Source organism: Vulpes lagopus, chromosome 13 (genome assembly GCF_018345385.1).
Source record: "Vulpes lagopus strain Blue_001 chromosome 13, ASM1834538v1, whole genome shotgun sequence".
NCBI lineage: Eukaryota > Metazoa > Chordata > Mammalia > Carnivora > Canidae > Vulpes > Vulpes lagopus.
Window position 1 is genome coordinate 39,757,826 of NC_054836.1, and position 20,245 is coordinate 39,778,070.

Consider the following 20,245-nt stretch of genomic DNA (forward strand, 5'->3'; position numbering starts at 1 on the left):
ACAAAAAATTGAAAATTTTGAATAATGTTGAAAAATTAGATCAGATAAACCTAAAACTTTCTACCTCAGTAGGTAAGAAAGAAATAAAAGAATAAAGGAGAAGAGAAACAAAAGGAATGTGATGGATATAGAAGACTGACAAATAAAACTTAAGAAAAAGTGGGTGGTCCAGATGAGTAACAAATAGAGCCAATAATCAAAGACATAGCAGAAGAAAGCCTCACTCAGGCAAAGACAGACCTAGGTTTATATAAAACATAAGGTGGTATTTTCTAACCAAATAAAACTAATAATAAAAAGAAACTAATACTAGACCTATTCAGCTGATAGTTGAATATTTGGGAATAAATAATCACATAAGCATCCAAGTGAGGGTAGAAGTATGGGACCAGAAAGGTTGAAGAGAATGGAGGGTAATTTATAACTCTTTCTCAATAGTTTTTTGCAAATGCATGACCATAAAGTAGCCATATTTCTTATTAGCCAATGTGGGGCAGAAAATTCAAGACACAAAATGAGTGTAGATAAGACTACAAAGACTACTCAGAGAGTCTTTTATAAGACTCTGCTCTTCTTTCCTCAAATTAGCATTACTTCCAGAAAAAGGAGAAAAACCACAGCAGTATAAAACAATCCATAATAATTTATATATAGGTTAAGTCCACCGTGCCTTCTACATAGTTTCTAGGATACTTGTTGACTTAAGAGAGACTGTAAAAAAAAAAACAGTAACATGCCAATTAAATGAGAAATAAAGTCATATAAGTTGATTTATCCAAAGTTGCAAAAGACTAAAAAATATTACATGTAGGTCAACTTCCCAAATAGCAGAAGTTTATTCCTTTAAGTACTAAACACCTATAAATGTTAGTTGTTATAACAGAAATCTTTCTGAAAGATATACTTCCCTAACTTCTCAAACAATTCTTTTAAGCATAATATAACATTTTCTCAATGATTTAATAGTATTAATTTGAGTATTTGGCTTTTATAACACATTGATGCCTGTGGGATTTTTGAGGTGTTTGCCCCTCTATTAAATTTCCTTGGTCTTCTATTTCACACTTTAACCTTGCCTATATCATGCTGTTCAAATTTAATGTCTACAGAACTGAAGTCTGCCAGGAGAAACTAGATAATAAAATCTATTAAATCAGTAACTTAATTTTATACAATTCTAATTCCGTAGGTTCAAGGTACAAAGCAGCTGACTCTAATCTCTTACAAAACAAAATGCATGAGGTTAATGATAGCTATTTCCTTCTACTTTTTCACCGCTTTTTAGGTTTACAGCTGTGTTTTGGGTTTCTTAAGTGCTCAAAAGACAATTCACATTTCCTGAGCTCCTTCCTGTAGGCCCAGGAATTTAATAACACATCTCATCTACACCATGAAATAATTCTAAGAGAAAGAAGGTATTTATTATATCCCTCAGCACTGATGGAAAAACAAACCTTAAAACAACCTATTTGCTCACAGCCACATAACCAGTAGGTTGTAAAACATAACCCTAACATAAGTGATTTCAAAGCCCTTTTACAACCACTTCACACTTTCTCCTAGAAAGATGTTTCTCAAAGTACATTTCAAGAATCACCATGTATGTTAGAATCTTGCATGCCGATTAAAAATACAGAAATGTCCCTCTCCGATCCACGTTGAAGCAAATGGTGGGTATTTGTCGTTTCTAATTGCTGAGTAATATTCCATATGAATAATGGTGAAAGGGAATATAAAGGAAGGGAGAAGAAATGTTGGGAAATATCAGGAAGGGAGACAGAACATAAAGACTCCTAACTCGGGGAAACGAACTAGGGGTGGTGGAAGGGGAGGAGGGCAGGTGTTGGAGGGGAAGGGGTGACGGGCACTGAGGTGGACACTTGATGGGATGAGCACTGGGTGTTTTTCTGTATGTTGGTAAATTGAACACCAATAAAAATTAATTAAAAAAAAATAAAATAAAATAAAAAATAAATAAAAATACAGAAATGGATGCTACTTCGCACTTGCTATATGGAAATCTCTGGGGATGGGTCTAAGGAAACCAAAGTTTTAGCAAGTTTCCTAGGTGATTTTGATACACACACTAATGTGTGAAAAACCACTGTTCTAGAATATGCAATCTATGAAATCTTGGTAGAGAAGATGAATGTTATCTTGAATTTCCTCCTGCAACTTGGGTCCAACTTTCTCAGCTTGCTTTATGTGCTCCTCTACCTTTGCCTACCTCTTAAACTGCCGTGATGCATTATGTTTTAAATCTTGCTCTCTTCCTGCTTTACAGTTTTCTCTGGGCAACTCACCCAATCCTAAGGATTATACTTCTATCAGTATCTTGTGATTCATAATTCCCTACTTTTAGTCCAGCTTCAGGATTTTTTTTTAAGATTTTATTTATTTATTCATGAAAGACACAGAGAGAGAGAGAGAGGCAGAAACACAGGCAGAGGGAGAAGCAGGCTCCATGCAGGGAGCCCAACGTGGGACTCAATCCCGGGACTCCAGGATCAGGCCCTGGGACGAAGGCAGGTGCCAAACCGCTGAGCCACCCCGGGATCCCCCAGCTTCAGGATTTTGTATCCAAATCTTCCTTTCAAATCTTCCTTTCCTCACTACATGTTTCACTTATTTAATGTTATGGGCACAATATCATTCCCACATAAAGATCATCTTATCCCCACTCCTGCAACATTTGTGATCTTTCTTGTTGTGTCCTACTTCTCAATCAATGGTACCTCTATTAACTGAAGTCTCCAAACCAGAAAACTGAGCATCATTCTTGGGTTCTTCCTTTTTCTTCATCAACTGCCCCTACATTCTCTTCCTCCACCCCATTGCCACCTATTTTTCCAATCAGTCCTATTTTTCTTGTAAATATGCTTGCTTTTTCTCTTTCACTGGCTCTCAGAAAGTATGCTTAAAACACCAACCATTCAGGAAGCCCGGGTAGCTCACCAGTTGAGTGTCTGCCTTCGGCTCAGGGCGTGATCCTGGAGACCTGGGATTGAGTCCCACATTGGGCTCCCTGCATGGAGCCTGCTTCTCCCTCTGCCTGTGTGTCTCTGCCTGTGTGTGTGTGTGTGTGTGTGTGTGTGTGTGTCTCATGAATAAATAAATAAATGAAATCTTAAAAAAAAAAAAAACCAACCACTCTCCTACCATTTCCAAGATAGTAAATAAATAATCCCAACTAAATACAGCAACTAAATAATTCCAGATCATTTAGCATCCTATAAGGTGTGGGCATTTGTCATTTGAGGATCCCTAGCAACTAAGTATCTTTCCTATTTTAGTCCTGAGATCCTTAAGGTGAAGAGCAAGCTTCCCACCACAGAAGCCAGAGGGAGGCATATTTTCCCTCTTGTCAGTCAATCAGATGTTCCAGACTGGACCTAAATCCATATGGAGTAACAAAAGAATCAGGGGAGAGCTCTGATGTCATTCCTGTGTCAGTGGAATTCGCCGATGGGTGGCAATACAAAAAAGGAGGGACAACATTGTGTCCCAACCAGACTCTCCTTGGGGCAGAGACTGGCCAAAGTTATAGCTACCTTACCTCCCTTAGACCTTACCTGCTTTCTGAGCCTGGTTGTTTAGCCTTCCCATCAATTCTGCCTGAGAGCCAATATTCCCCCAATAATTTCCTTTTCTGCATAATAAAAGTTGGTTTCTGTTGTTTACACCAAGAATGCTAACTTGGAACAAATGGCTAGCAAACAGAAAGATATGCAATGCATTCAGAAATTTTTGGTAACATCTGTTTATATTTAAGGCCTTTCTCCTTGGTGAGAAACTCTTGTCATTTCTATAGTTATTAATGCTTATTAGTAGGAAAAAGGAAAATATGCCCCTTAATACTAAACCTTTCCATTAAACTTCATGAAACTGATTAACAAGTGGCTCTAGGCCCTCAGGTAAAGATACATGAACATTTTTTCTTGTTTGTACAGCTCACAGAAATACAGCTGCCAATGCTAATTCAGCCACTTGAGTCATACTGTGAGGAAATATAAAATTATTACTATTTTAAGTGAAAAATACTATATGCTATATATATATTTGTTACTTGAGAGCCCCAAGTGGCTCTGAGTAATAAACACAGGCAATATTTATGAGTCCAAAGGGAAACACTTTAGTTAGAATTAACAGTGTGGCTCATATGGTCTGGTCGCAGGAAATTTTAGGTATTTCCAAAACCTTTTTTTCCCCCTTTAAAATAAAAGTACACTGCAAGCATAAAAATCAAGTGGTGTTTGTACATATTTTCAACCACAGGTATAAACTGATTTAAAAACAAGGCAGTATGAAGTAGCAGTGAATGGAGAATGAATAAATTACAAGCATTTTTGTAGAATGGGAATTTAAAGCCGTTTCTCCTTTTTTGGCTATACTTAACTGTTTTCCACTACAACTGAAAATCAGATCATTACAATATGGTCTATTAGACTAACACATAGCTATTGTTAAGATAAATATTACACAAAGATGATCTTACTATCCTATTCATATTATCCTCTTGGAGTCTCCTATGATAATTCTTTTTTTTTTTTTTTTTTCAAACACACGAGGGTTTATTTACAAGCTCGAGCTTGGGTCCAAGTATACCCGACACAGCGGAGCAGGGACCTGGACTCTCCTATGATAATTAAAGAATAAATGGCACTCCTACTATTCATGCAAATGACAGAAGCTAAAAGCATGTGTGATAACCTACAGCTTCGTCATGCACATAAGGTGCTAAACAACCTCCCTGGACTCTCAGCTTAAGCACACATCTGGCCTCCAGTCTCACCTTCTCCAATCTCACCTTCTCCTGACAACTGTCAACATGATCTTTTCAACATCCAATTGGAGTCTCTCATGCCATCCAGTCACCTTCCATGCTCACAAACATTAACTGTCCCTTACACAGGAAAGGCCAAATTCCAGCCTGGGGCATGTAACAACCTGCCCCTCCCTTCCCAGCTCACAAGCCCTCACTCACCTCCTGCCCCAGTGAGCTGGCTCCTCCATATCATCCCATTTTATGAGTCCTCTGTGCCCACTCCTCCGAGCCAATGTATTATACCATTCCGCATTAACAATACCCAACACATATGTGTTCAAAGAAAATCTACAATCAATAGATTTATGTAGATACATAAAAGTATACAGTTTGACCCAAAATATGCCTACATTCAATCTATACATATTTTCAATCTATATATATATTCTTAAATCAAACTGTGTTCCGTTTTATTGCAAGCCAATCTGATCTGTCATCATCACGCCCGTAATAAGATTTGGTTTGAAAAAAAAAAAAAAAGATTTGGTTTGTACCTGAATATTTCTGCATGTTAATGAAATTCCACTAAATATCAGATGTACATATTAACTACCCTCCACATCACAGGGCCCCTTAATTATAAAAGCAGAAAATACATCCTTTTATTTAATATTTATTGCGATAAACTTTAAAGTTAATAAAGCAAAGCATAGCATAGCAAAGGCCCAAAAGTCTATAAAATTGGAATAATTTCTGGTAAGTGGAATTACTGCTATTTCTTAAGGAATAACAAAGATATTACTATGCTTTTTCACACAAACAAAATGATAAGTTTTTTAAATAGCCATTAGCAACCACCAATCTGTTCTCATACCTATGAGCTTGGTATCTTTTTTATTTATTTCCTTAAGATTCTACATATAAGAGAGATCATGTGGTATTTGTCTTTCTCTGTTTATTTCACTTAGCATAATGCCCCTTGAGATCTACTCATGTTGTGGCAAAGAGTAAGATTTCATTCTTTTTATGGCTGAATAATATTCCATTGTATGTATTTCATATATATACATATATATGTATGGATATGTATATATATATTATTTATACATTTTATATATATTTATTTATATACATTTATATAAATATAAATAAATAAAAATATATATATAAATCACAGTTTATCCATTTATCTATCAATGGACACTTAGGTTGTTTCCACGTCCTGGCCTGTGTAAATAATGCTGTGGCTAACATGGAGTGCATATATCTCTTCAAATTAGTGTCTTCATCTTCTTCAGATAAATACCCAAAAGTGGAATTGCTGGATCATAAAGTAATTCTATTTATGATTAAATAAAGTAATTCTATTTTTAATTTTTTGGGGAACTCATACTGTTTTCCATAGTGGCTGCACCAATTTACATTCCCACGAACAGTGCACAGGGGTTCCCTTTTCTCCACAACCTTACCAATACTTACTATTTATTGCTTTCTGACACCCATTCTAACAGCTGTGAGGTGATATTCATTGTGGTTTTGATTTGCATTTCCCTGATGATGTGTGATGCTGAGCATCTTTTTATGTATCTGTTGCCATCTGAATGTCTTCTTTGGTAAATTTTTTAATTGGATTTTTTAAATCTGCCTATTTTTTAATTGGATTTTTTTTGGCTACTGAGTTATAGGAGTTCTTTATACATCTTATCAAATATATTATTTGCAAATATTTTTCCCATTCAGTGGGTTGGCTTTCTTTTTGCTGATGGTTTCTTTTGCTTAGCAGAAGCTATTTAGTATGACATGTTCCACTTATTTATTTTTGCTTTTGTTCTTTTTGCTTTTGATGTCAGATTCTAAAAATCATCACCAAGATCAATGTCAAGGGGCTTACAGCCTGTTTTTCTTCTAGGAGTTTTACGGTTTCAGGTCTCACTTTCAAGTCTTCAATACATTTTGAGTTACTTTTTGTGCATGGTTAAGATAGTGGTCCAGTTATTCTGTTGCATGTGGCTGTCCGGTTTTCCTAGTACCATTTATTGAAGAGACTGTATTTTCCTCATTGTATACTCTTGGCTTCTCTGCCATAAATTAATTGACCATATATGTGTGGTTTATTTTTGGGCTCTTTATTCTGTTCCACTGATCTATGTGTCTGCTTTTATGCCAATACCATACTATTTTAATTACTCTGACTTTGTAGTATAGTCGGAAATCAGGACAGGTGATGCATCCAGCTTTATTCTTTCCCAAGGTTGCTATGGCTATTTGTTTTTTGTTTGTTTGTAGATTCATACAAATTCTAGGATTGTTTGTTCTATTTCTTTAAAAAATGCCATAGGAATTTTGATAAGGGTTATACCGAATCTGTAGATTTCTTTGCATAATATGGACATTTAACATTATTGCTTCTTCCAAACCATAACCGCATAATATCTTTCTATTTGTGACTTCTTCAATTTCTTTCATTAATGTCTTATAGTTTTCAATATGTAGGTCTTTCCCCTCTGTGGTTAAATTTATTCCTAGATATTTTATTCTTTCTGATACAATTGTGAATAAGACTGATTTTTTTTCTCTTTCTGGTAGTTCATTATTATTAGTGTATAGAAAAGCACAAATTAGGTCCAATTCTTTAGTGACTTTTACTATATGTTGAAAAGATACTACAATGAAAAAATTATAAACATATGGTATAATAAATAACTTTTGATGTACATTTTAGAAGACTCGGTAAGACAAAAGATAACTTGCAGCTGCCACATACTAAATGGCAACTAGAATTTTCTTTAATTGGGGAGTGGAGGTTAGGGCAACAAAACCTGCTGAGTAGGAATAAAAGAGATACTATAAACTAACTACTTCTCTCTAAAAAGTGGGAAGAGATAAGGCTCATAATGCTGATTCAAGATCATATAGAGGTTAAATAGAAAAAATACAAAACAAAAGCCATGACTTTGGAACAGGTTCCTAAATGGGCTATCATTTATACACATATTAGAGGGGCTGATAACAACCAAGATGTAGAAAGAACATGGCTTTGGAGCCAGAAAAGTCTGCACAAAGAACCTTAGTATGACTCCCAGGAGCCGTGACTACTAACCTTTCCTGCCTAGCCTAGTTCAGTAGCTAGTCTCTACCCATTCCAATTCATCCTCCACAAGCCTATCATGATTGCTTCCTAAAATCCAAATCTGGTGGTAGAGCCCTATGCTTAAAGGTCATGTTTGAGACGGAATATTTAGCAAAGCCCTCATTCTCATAAAGCTCTGGTCAATCTGATTCAAATCCACTTTAGCCCTGTGGGCCCCCCTCCCCTCACTCACTCTGTGCTCTAACTCAGTTCCAACCATGGCATCATCCGAGGGCTTTCACAGCTCAGAATCTCAGCTGTTCCCCTGCCTCGAATGCCCATTTTACCCCTTCTTCACCTGACAAATTCCTACTCATTCTTTAAGGCCCATTGAAGGGTCCTCTCCATAAGGAAGTAATCCCTAACTTCCCTAGGCAGTTAGCCATTGCTCCCTTCTTATTCAAAGACATTGTATTTAAATCACTGCTCTGCATTGAAATGATCAGTTTACCTACTCAGCCCCACCTCTAATCTCATGATTTCCTCTTCCTCTCACTGATACCCACAAAACTCAAACTGGGAGGATCTCTAAGACAGGATTATTTCTGGATCCCCAGTACCCAGTATCCAATAAATACTTATTCAATAAAAAATGAATAAATGAGTAAGTGAATGAATGACTACCTTGATGGTACTCTGAATAGCTAAAACCTAAGAAGTTTGATGAATAGGATTTGTGACAATCAAAGGAAGAGGAAAGGGAAAAAGGATGGATGTGATTTCATAAAGTGATAAAATAAATCTCTATCTATATCTATCTACCTATCTATCTACCTTAAGGGCTACAAATGGTCATGAATAATAAATACAGATATTATTTATGGTTACAAAGGTAAGTGCATTGTTTACCCTAGAGGCTGGAACTACTCTTTCTAAGCCATTACTATCCTGATGGGTCAAAATGTTTTTTGACACACATAGTAAGTTATAAAATGTGAACTATGCATCTGTCAAACAGTAACAAAGTACAGTTTAACCTATTAAGTGGTATCAACTCCTTCTGTGCCTCTATAATCCATTTATCTAAACCCTACTTAGTTGGAAGATTACAGTTCTCATATATCTAAAGAGCTCTTTCCAAAGTTTAGGCAAATGATTCACATACATAATAAACCAGGCTATACAAATTGGCTTTCTGGTTTCACAAAAGAAAAAGTTTCACGTGACATGTACATTTTCCTAAAAAGAAAGAGATACAAAGGAAGGAAATTAGGATCATGCCAAACAAACAATTAAAAAAATGTCTAAAAACAAATCTGTTTTCTGAGTCCCAAAAAGAACTGGCCAAAAATTCTAAAGTAGCCAAAACAACTGCTAAAAAAAGACCTGAACATTCAATGGCTACTTCAGAGTAACAGGAAAAAGTTGTGTGGAAAGATACACCACATCCTCAAATATCTACATAAAATAAGAACACCAGAAAAGTAATTTTTAAAAAGTGTTGATGGTACAGATGGTTAAGTGTACCAAAAAAGTTAAAATACAAATTACAAAGATCATTCTTACCATAAGTTCTTGTCAAGAACAGAAAAAGGAATTTAACTAATACCTCCACAAAATAACTAGAATCTATTTACTGAAATAAATATGCTTATTTGAAATAAATGTAAACATTCCTTAAGTTTTGGGAAAACTCTTGCTAATCTTTGATCTAACAGTTGTATATTCCAGTTAGGACTAGGAATGGAGGAAACAAACATTAGCATTCACTGAGTCTTAAAGAAATTAGAAATGAGAAACCTAACTGAACCAGAGTCACAAGGATATGAAACCTCCATCCCCTAGTCTTAAGAAATAGACGATATTTCTTTGTGGAAAAGTAAGATCATGATCTCAATTCACAATTGTGTACCAAATTATATTTGTCATAATCATGTATGTTTATAACTATGGTGATCAAAACTGAACTTAGGCTTAAATTTTCTGACAAAATCACCTACTTACCCTTAGCAGAAGAAGGCTGCCTGATGATAGTTGTTTATAGTTTATACTTCACTAATACCATTATTACATTCAAACATATTGTAAATTAGTGTCAGAATGCAAACTAGCCACTAAATTAATTCTTAATTTGCTAACTTCATTAGTCAAAAGGTGAGACCAACTTCTAGCATCACCTGTATAATTCAAATTTATCTGAAATATATATAATAATCATATATGCATAGTTTTATAATAAAGAAAAAAACTAAAAACTCCAAGCAATATCAAACAAAACATACATTTCCAAACAATTCCATGGGAAATCTTATATTCCGTGATATTGGATTTGTATGCCTTTTTTCTCCTTAAGTGTCTTTTCTGGAAATGAATGTTAGCTATTTCTATACTACCTTTACTTTGCTTTCTGACCTGGTTTTCCTAGGAAAAAGTAAAACTAAGAAAGCTTATATTCTTTAAATTTCAATATTTTATGGCTTTATTTGTTCAAATACTGACCTTAAAATTACGTGGGCTGTGATTAAAATATGTTTTAATTAGCAAGTAAAGTTACGAATGTAGCTTACTCTTTCTAAATTAGTGGTTAAAGCATGGACTTCATCATTATGCCTAGGCCTAACTCCCACATCTGTGATTTACCTGCTCTATGACTCTGACCAAAATTACTTAACCTCTCTGTCCTCAGTTTTCCAAAGAGTAAAATAAAAAGAGCTAATAACAGTGCCTACCCCACAGAGTTGTAGTAAGCCCAGTTAATATAGCTAAAGTGCTTAGAACAGTAATCGCTATAGAGGTGTTTGCTGTTGTTATTTAAATACGTAAAAGAAGCTGAGAAACGTGTTGCACAGATTTCATTTTACCTAAATTTTTCTTTTAAAATATTTGAAAGAGGGGATACCTGGGTGGCTCAGTGGTTGAGTGTCTGCCTTTGGCTCAGGGAATGATCCCGGATTCCTGGGCTAAGTCCCACATTGGGCTCCTTGCATGGAGCCTGCTTCTCCCTCTTCCTGTGTCTCTGCCTCTGTGTCTCTCATGAATAAATAAATAAAATATTTAAAAGAGTAATATACTGTTTTCTCCTCCCTTCAAAACTCTCATAACCGCAATGGTTTTTAACTTCTCTAGAAATTCTACAATACCTTGGATGATAAATATTTCCTAAAGTGAAAAGCCACACAGATTTTCATCTCTTTTCTAATTCAGTAAAACACAATTGTGCTAACTTTTAGGGCATTCTGGAATTTGGTGCATTTGGAAAATAGTGAAATAGAACTATAAGTCAGTCTTAGACTATAATTATTAAAATTCTCAGTTATTCTTTCTCTTTTTGTTTTCAGTTTACTCTGGTATTAAAATGGAGGTATATAATGGCCCCTAAAGCCCTCCTACAGTAGAAGTTGATATGAATGAACACCAATATTACCTTTATCACTTCCATAATAATAGAATACTGTTTTACTGAGAGCACACCAGCGTTTCTGCCATTCAAATCCCAGGAAGCTGTGATCTACAATAAGGGGGGGGGGGGGGGGAGAAACAGTTTAGATAATACACATTACACATACAACATAAATGTAATGCCATTTCCTTATTGTAAAAGGGAAAGTTTGTTAACATGATTTCTAAGGTTTCTGTTAGCACTAAAATTCTGTGACTAATTAATTTGTATCTTCTCCAAGAGACAAACAAAAACGAAGCTAAAAGGAATAAAGTGAAGTGGAGATGGGACTGCTACACTGGCGGCTAACACACTTTCCTGACAGGGACAGTCTAGAGGGCATGTGACGATACAGCTTTGAGACAACAGATTCATCTGGGTTTCATTTACTCATCTGTTATAAAAGGGCAGGCGGAGGGGAGGAGCTGACCTAGATTACTCCTATTATCTCTTTCAGCTTGAAAATTCAGCTAAGAAATCCAAGGAAAGCAAATGGAATATAAATAGACAGGCCCAAAGGGACTACCTGCAAGAAAAACAAAATGGTAATGAAGAGACTTTCTGCTTTCTGTTTCCCATATAACACCACCTCCACATTTCATTTCTATTATATACTGGTGCTGAAAGAGGGAGACCATATGGTCAACTCCTGATTATCAGAGCCAATGGAGAGGAACACTGAATGAATAACAGAAAATGGCAAACAATATGCCAGGCTTGATATGAACCACAGCAGACATGGTATACGCCTGGTCAGGTGCAGGATAACCTGCTGCTCAGCCGGGTGGGATAATGGGGAGAAATCCCATCCTTGAGAACACCGTCATGGCCTTCAGCCTTCCTCGAGGAGGCAGGAAACTGATCCTGAGTCATTTACAAATAACCAAGATTGGCAACTAGGAACCTGACCAAATGTTTTGTTATCAAAAATTGATTAGAGCTAAAAACTGTATTTTGTGGTGGGGATAATGTTATTCAGATTTTCCTACAGTTTTAAAACTCTTTCAATCGCTTAAAGAGAATATTGGCTCCATATGTATACTGCACTCATGTTTTATGTAAGGATTAAGCCATTTTTAGATTTTTTTTTTTAGAATCTTCTAGTTTACCTTTTCTGCGTTTTTCAAGGTAGCCAGCCTTTAAAACAAAAGGAAGGTCCTGTGCTGCAATTGGAGGAAACTGGTTTCCTATGGGAAGTAGAGGAGGAAAAAAAAAAGTCATGAATAATCCATCTTAGAAAAACCAAGTACCAGATCTCATTAGGTTCAGTGTACTTTTAGTTACCCAAATTAATTAAATTCAAGTCTATTATTAGCTTTGTTTCAGATCCACTCCATAGACTTGTCTCTCTCCTGTAAATCTCAAGAGGAAAAAAGTGTTCTGAACTATATCTTAATATGGTATAATCCCACAAATAAAGTAATATTATATAACTGGATGATCTCTACAGGGTAATACTTTATGATCTACATTCTCTAAGGAAAAGATCAGGGAACTCTTATCAATAAATGCCATAAATCCCTGAAAGAGAAGTTAGGAATTTCAAATAAATCATATAAGCTTCTTTCCACTTATATTAACTCTTCAAAAATGTTAATGCTTGTTGACTCTCAACCTGTATATTTCTATTCCTACCAAGTAAAACATAAAATGATTTTTTTTCCCAAAAAATCAAATGCTAAAATTTGTTTCTCTGGGTACACAGCAAATACAGAGAAATCTTACAGACATTCAACTGAATGCTTTAGACTTTTCTAGGACATTTCAGAGTCCAAAATTAGGTAAAATGATCTAAAAGAGGGACGCCTGGGTGGCTCAGTCAGTTAAATGTCCAACTCTTGATTTTGGCTCAGGTAATGATCTCAAGGTTCTGAGATTAAGCCCAATGTTGGGCTCTGCACTCAGCACAGAGTCTTCTCGTCTCCTTCCCCCTGCCCTTCCAACTAAGCAGGACTGCAGTTTAATTTCTGTGGAACTCTGCTTTTGCTCAGGCTTTTATATAATTGGGATGTAGAATTCCTTTTTTTTTTTTTTTAAGATTTTTAAAATTTATTTCTAAGAGAGAGTACATGAGTGGAGGGAGGGACACAGGGAGAGAGAGAATCTCATGCAGACCCAGTGCCAAGCAGGGAGAACTTGATCTCATGACCCTGAGACCATGACCTAAGCTAAAACCAAGAGTCAGATGTTCAACTAAGCCCTGGGATGCAAAAAGCATCATACGGATGGCATTTGACTTACTCATCTTCCTGGCTTTTTGCTTTGCTGCTTAACATTTGTATGGTTTTTAACATGAACACTAAACTTTCAATTAATATAATTTTTCCCTCTAGTTTTAAACAACTGAAGATTCCTCTTAATAAACACCGGGGGTGGGGGTGAGAGACATGAAAAAGTTTGTCTTTGATCATAAGAATTTTCACCCTGAGTCTGGATCTTGATCTACTACAACCACATGAAGTGAGTGTTTTCCTTGAACTGCAAAAAGTTAAGGACAAGTTCTCAACCATATATTTTTATTCTCTCAATTCATATGAATAAAACATCCATGAGTTTATCAAATCTTTTAAAATTCTTCATTCTTACCTGAGAGTTGGGATACTGAGTTTAAAAGTGGCCACCTCTTTTGGGGGATAGTACTCCCTTTTCTAAACTTCTATGTGATAAACTTTTTAAAATGCCTGGTCATTCTAGCATTGCTAAATTTGATAAATAGACACCCTCTTCATTTTTTAATAGTGTCTACTCACTTGATGATTGCTTTATGTTTAAAACACTATTGGCTTCAGAAGCCTCAGTGTCCATTGAAAGATGAATGGATAAAGAAGATGTGGTCTATGTATACAATGGAATATTACTCAGCCATTAGAAACGACAAATACCCACCATTTGCTTCAACGTGGATGGAACTGGAGGGTATTATGCTGAGTGAAGTAAGTCAGTCGGAGAAGGACAATCATTATTTGGTGTCACTCATACGGAGAATATAAAAAATAGTGAAAAGGATTATAGGGGAAAGGAGAGAAAACGAGTGGGGAAAAATCAGAGAGAGTGACAAAATATGAGAGGCTCCTAACTCTGGGAAACAAACAAGAGGTAGTGGAAGGGGATGTAAGTGGGGGATGGGGTGACTGGGTGATGGGCACTGAGGGGAGCACCTGACAGGATGAGCACTGGGTGTTATACTGTATGTTGGCAAACTGAACTCCAATAAAAAAATATACACATAAAAAAACACTATTGGCTTCAATTTTCTAAGAATACTAGTCATTTTCTCATTTCATGCTGGCAATACCCTCTCCTACTTGACCAACTCAGTGGTTATTTTATTGTCTAGAATAACTTCTCTAGTTCAAGTTCATTTTTCTTAAAGAAATGGTCATCAAAACAAAAGTCTATTTTCAGGGGTAATGTTTCATGCATTGTAATTTTGTATAAAGGTAGAAAATGCTTTCTGTTTTGTTTCCTGTATCTTTCTAGATGATGTCCGGTATCTTGCAGACACTTCTGCTGTCTGAAGGGTACATTGAGTACTTAGCTTTAGGAAACAGTCTATAAATGAGCTTCAGTTCCCAGAGCTATTACTGGCTCAGAACTCATTATTCCACAAATACAATTTAATTACATTTTACTTAACATTTGCACAAAGTTAGATGCTATTTTCTCTGTTTCTAGAGAATATATAATAAAGACACAGAGCTTCTGACACTTTTTTCTTATTCTAAAAAATTTTAAGTACAAAAATTCACTAGTATATCTGGCAACTAAAACAAAACAAAACAAAGACTGTGTCTTAGCAAGGGCAAGAAACCTAAACTTAACTTGGATATAAATATTAAATAAGGGGATCCCTGGGTGGCGCAGCGGTTTGGCGCCTGCCTTTGGCCCAGGGCGCGATCCTGGAGACCCGGGATCGAATCCCACGTCGGGCTCCCGGTGCATGGAGCCTGCTTCTCCCTCTGCCTGTGTCTCTGCCTCTCTCTCTCTCTCTCTGTGACTGTCGTAAATAAATAAAAATTATAAAAAAAAATTAAAAAAAAATAAATAAATATTAAATAAAATGGTTTTGTGCTATAGCAGATACCTAGAGACTGAGTTTTACACTGATACTGACTTTAAGATGCATGGTATAGGTTACAGAGGTCTGTAATGACATCTAAGCACCGCAAATCTGTGACCTTCCTTAGGTCACTAAGCCTCACTGGGTATCAATTTCCTCATCTAAAACATGAAAAAATTAGATTATATTATCTCTAAAGCCCTTCCAATCCTAGGACTCCATGAAACATATCCACATTAATGTTTTTCTTGTACTTTCAGTAACAAATGGCTAAGGTCAAAGATGGATTCAATTTTCAAAGATCTCAAATGTGGCAACTGTACACAACATATTTTTTGTACAGCAACTAACAACTTTCTTTAGACTTAGCAAAAAATTTTCTGTCCTTTCAAAGGTTTACTCCTAGCTAGAATCTAGGTCTGGAATATCTGTGAAAGAAACATGTAAATTAAATATTTTTCATATCCTAATAAATCTTCCCTCCACATGGAAAATTTGGAATTCCAAATCATCTTTTATCAGTGTTTTTAGTGGCAAAAAGAGAATTATTATGTATTCAATTTGAATTCAAATCAAACAATAATAACCTTTAAGAAAATAATCACTACAAGAACTAAAAGATTGTTAATTATGTTAGCTTAGCATACTCTTTCCACAGAGCTTATTTTCTCACTTCCCATTATTGCTCTTTTCAGAAAAGGCTGACCAATGAACATGTTAGTACCCGTGATCTCTAAGGCTAATATGACATTTCCTTTAAAAAAAAAAAAAAAGAAATGAAAGGAAAATAGGCTAATATTATGCTTAGACACAACAATAGTCAGCTTCCTATTAATAGGACCAGAGAATTCCTAGGGGAATTAAGCCTTGGGGACAAAGCCTTAAAGACTGATAGATACAGTGACTCATGTGATGACACTGAGGGGCAAAAGCAGAGGCTGCAACTCACAGGTTTACCATCTGTTAGTCTCTTTGCCCCTTTGTAAAGTGGCAAGTCACTCTGAAAGCCACCTGCAAAAACTGAATACCCATTAGACTAATTTGTGTTTGCCTTTATTAACTCTTACTTCTTGAAATGGAAATTCCAATAGCCTCATGAGAGTTCTACCATTTTTGTCTCCAATAGGTTTATCTGAAACCAAAGAAGGTAACAGCTATATGCATGCAGGAGAAGCTTCATGAATATGACCCAAAAGATACATAAGATTCTGTTGAGTCCATCAAAAGTTTCTATTTTATATCAAAAAACATATACATATATAATTGTGGCTGCTATTAATTTTCTTGGAAATCTACCGAAATATGTAAAATTCAAGTGGCAATCATAGACTAATTAAGGGAATAACTAAGAATCAAAATTAAGAAAAATCTGAAATCGGGCAGCCCTGGTGGCGCAGCGGTTTGGTGCTGCCTGCATCCTGGGCTGTGATCCTAGAGACCCAGGATCGAGTCCTGCATCGGGCTCCCTGCATAGAGCCTGCTTCTCCCTCTGCCTGTGTCTCTGCCTCTCTCTCTCTCTCTCTCTCTCTCTCTCTGTGTGTGTCTCTCATGAATAAATAAATAAAATCTTTAAAAAAAATCTGAAATCAAGTGTGTTCATCAATATCTACTAAAATAATGTCAAAAAGCCATAGATCAAAGTATGTGGATTATATTATCCACAGAATTATATTATCCTTTCCATTCACTTAAAACTATTTCTTTTACTTTAGAGTACAAATCAGAATTTGAACTACCTAAGTACATATCTAGAGACTGTTTTTTTAGATAAATTTTTAATACAGGAGTGCTGCCCCAGCTCATAAAATTAGATGTAAAGGGGACACCTGGGTGGCTCAGTGATTGAGGGTCTGCCTTTAACTCAGGGCATGATCCCAGAGTTCCAGGATCGAGTCTCACATCCGGCTGCCTGCAAGAAGCCTGCCTCTGCCTCTTCCTATATCTCTCACGAATAAATAAATAAAATCTTCAAAAAACAATTAGATGTAAAGAAAATCTCTTTAAGATTTCTGATTCTTTGGACTAATTTTTTAGATCATGAGGTACCCATTTTTATAATATATTAAAATTATTTCTAATGAAATTTAAAAATGTTTTATCTAAAAATTCCAGAGTTATTAATTTGTAGAAACTCTTCTAAGACTCCCTCAACTATTTATAAGAATGAAAGCATATCAATATATTGAATCAGTAATTTAAAAATCAGGTTCAATATAAAATTTCATTCTACAAACAAGTCTATTTCATATAGTATTCATATGGACAACCTTTATGCTTTTATATTTCGGTAAAGGCTGTTTTTTAATAATATATCATTAAATTTAACAGAAAGATTTTATTTATTTTAAATAGAGACAGTAACTATTTCATAGGATTGGTTTTTTATTTTTTAGTCTTTTAAGTGATCTCTATACCCAACATGGGGCTTGAACTTATGACTACAAGATCAAGAGTCACACGCTCAAGGGACTGAGCCAGCCATGCATTCCAAATTACACAGAAAGAGTTTAAATCAAATTTTATCTCCTATAAAGAGTAACTTCTCAGCTACTCTGTCTGCCCATATCATTTTTGTTTGTTGGTTTGTTTTGTTTTAGTGGCTTAAAACAATGCAAATTTATCACCTCATAGTTTCGGAAGTCTAAAGTCCAAAAAAGCATCTCCCTGGACTAAAGTCAAGATGTCAGCAGGGCTGTGTTCCTTCTGGATGCTCTAGGGAAGATTTTATTTCTTTGCCTTTCTAGCTCCTAAAGTCTCACCTACTTCACTGAATACTATTGCCCCCCCTTCCATCTTCAAAGCCAGCAATGGCCAGTTGAATATTTCTCACAATGTCCTCTCTGGTTCTGATTCTTTTGCCTCCTTCCTAAGGATTCTTAGGAACCGTTACATTGGGCCCACTTGGATAATCTCCTTATTTTAAGGTGAGCTGGTTGGCAACCTTATTCCACCTGCAACTTTAATTCCCTCTTGCCAGGTAACAACATATTCACACGCTCCAAGGATAAGAAGGACTTCTTTGGGGAGCTATTGTTGTGCCCACTGCATCCCTCTTATACAGACCAGTTGGCTACTGGTCGTGTTTGTGTGTGTGTGTGTGTGTGTGTGTGTGTGTGTGTGTGTGTCTGCCTATATCTTAATCATCTTCTCTGTTGCAAGAAAAGAATTAAATTCAGGGAAAAAAAAACTTTTCAAAACAGTCTCTGATATACAAATACTTTGAGAAAATGAGATACAAGCTTAAAATGGAAATACTTTCTATTTCAGTTAAAAGTAAAATTCTAAATACATCACAATTTTCACATTCTAAATAATATAAAACATATACCATTATGAACTAAATTTTAACTTAATGGTCATCTTTAACACAAAAAGTTGTCCCCAATCTGATTTTGCATCTCAGAATTGTGTTTAAAACCCTGGGTCTTGATTCAAATTGCAGCTTGACTACTAGCTCTGTAATATAAGCAAGTTGCTTACTTTCATTAACTTTACTTTTCAGATCCTAAATCTTACTGTGAAGATTTAGTAGGGTAGCATTTAAGATTAAGAAATGTTAGTTATTATTATTACTGTGGCAATTCAAATTGGCCAAGCCAGGGTTCTATACACACGAAAACAAGAAAGCTGAAAAAAATAAACAACTGTAATAAAATTTGAAAGCCAAATACCTTTTAACAATGCAAATTCCTTTCCAGCTATAGCTACTTGGCAAAAAAAAAAAATCTGATGCATGAAAAAAATATTTGATGATACTGTACTTAGTAAAGATTGGTATAAATGAAAAGGAACACTCTTAATTCATTTATTAAAGAAATATTTACTACTATTTATTATGTGCCAGGCTCTTTTCTAAATATTACCTAAGATAGAAAGCCAGGAAAAATAAATTCAACCTATTGAAAATTTGTTGAAAACATTTTAAAATAGAAGTCAAATAACTTATGTATACAATTTAATGAATAACTAATAATGGATCTTCCTCCTTCCATACCTGTACTATCTCTGTATCAAAACCAACCTTTTCACATCCCTAGACTAAGTTCCTGACATTCTTTTTAAAAAGCATCATAGTTTAAATAACAAATATATATAAACAAATATTAGCACTGTTTGGTAAGGTAATAATAATTCCAACAGCTAACATTTATTAAGCCTTTACCATGAGTTAAACATGATACAAGTCATCACCTCATTTCCCTCTCACACAGCCCCAAGAGGCAGGCAATTATTAGTCGCATGTCACCAATGGCATGTCAAGTGGTAAAAGCAGAACCCCTAGGTCTGTCCAACAAAGCCCATTCTCAAAGCGCTATGTACTATTGTTGATGAAATAAATGAATGCCATCTACAGAAACTAAAATACAACAGTATTGAATCACTACTCTATGGCATTAGAGTAATCACATTTAAAATTAATTCCTTAACAGTAGAATGATAGATTTAAAGTATTTAATTTAAAATTTAAAATTCTAGGATGTTTGTTTCACTTTCTACAAGATTTTAGAGAAGTTAATTTTGCTTCCTAAACATGTCTTTTAAAAGACTTCCATTTTGGTTTACACACACACATACATACACAAACATGGAACAAATTATTAAAGGGAAAACATTATGGAAGGAAAAGGAGACTCTTTTTGCCTGAAGATTCTTCTAATAAATCACACAAAAATAAGAAATGAATATAATTTAGACTGAAAGCTTTAGCTCTTTTCCATTCTACTATGTTTTATTTTCCCATAAATTGTAGGATGATTTTCTTTTTTGCAACCTGTTTTATGTTGTGAGGTTTAAATTAAAAATTTTTACAATTATTTTCAGAAAATGAACATTTTTCTAACTTGCAATGTTGAGTTCATTTTTATTCATTTATTTTTTCCTATTTTTGTGTACAAAAATTTAGAACCTTAA

General features: G+C 35.2%; 1 protein-coding gene across 3 annotated transcripts in view; it reads right to left on the reverse strand.

The window, feature by feature from the left end:
- SKAP2 (src kinase associated phosphoprotein 2) overlaps window positions 1-20,245 on the reverse strand; it is a 174,217-nt gene that overhangs the window by 61,922 nt on the left and 92,050 nt on the right. For all 3 annotated transcript variants that reach the window (XM_041727753.1, XM_041727752.1, XM_041727754.1), the window contains exons 5-6: window positions 12,384-12,461; window positions 11,260-11,343 (exon numbers count right to left, since the gene is read on the reverse strand). In XM_041727753.1, the coding sequence (XP_041583687.1) occupies window positions 11,260-11,343; window positions 12,384-12,461 (162 nt within the window). The remainder of the gene's footprint in view (window positions 1-11,259; window positions 11,344-12,383; window positions 12,462-20,245) is intronic.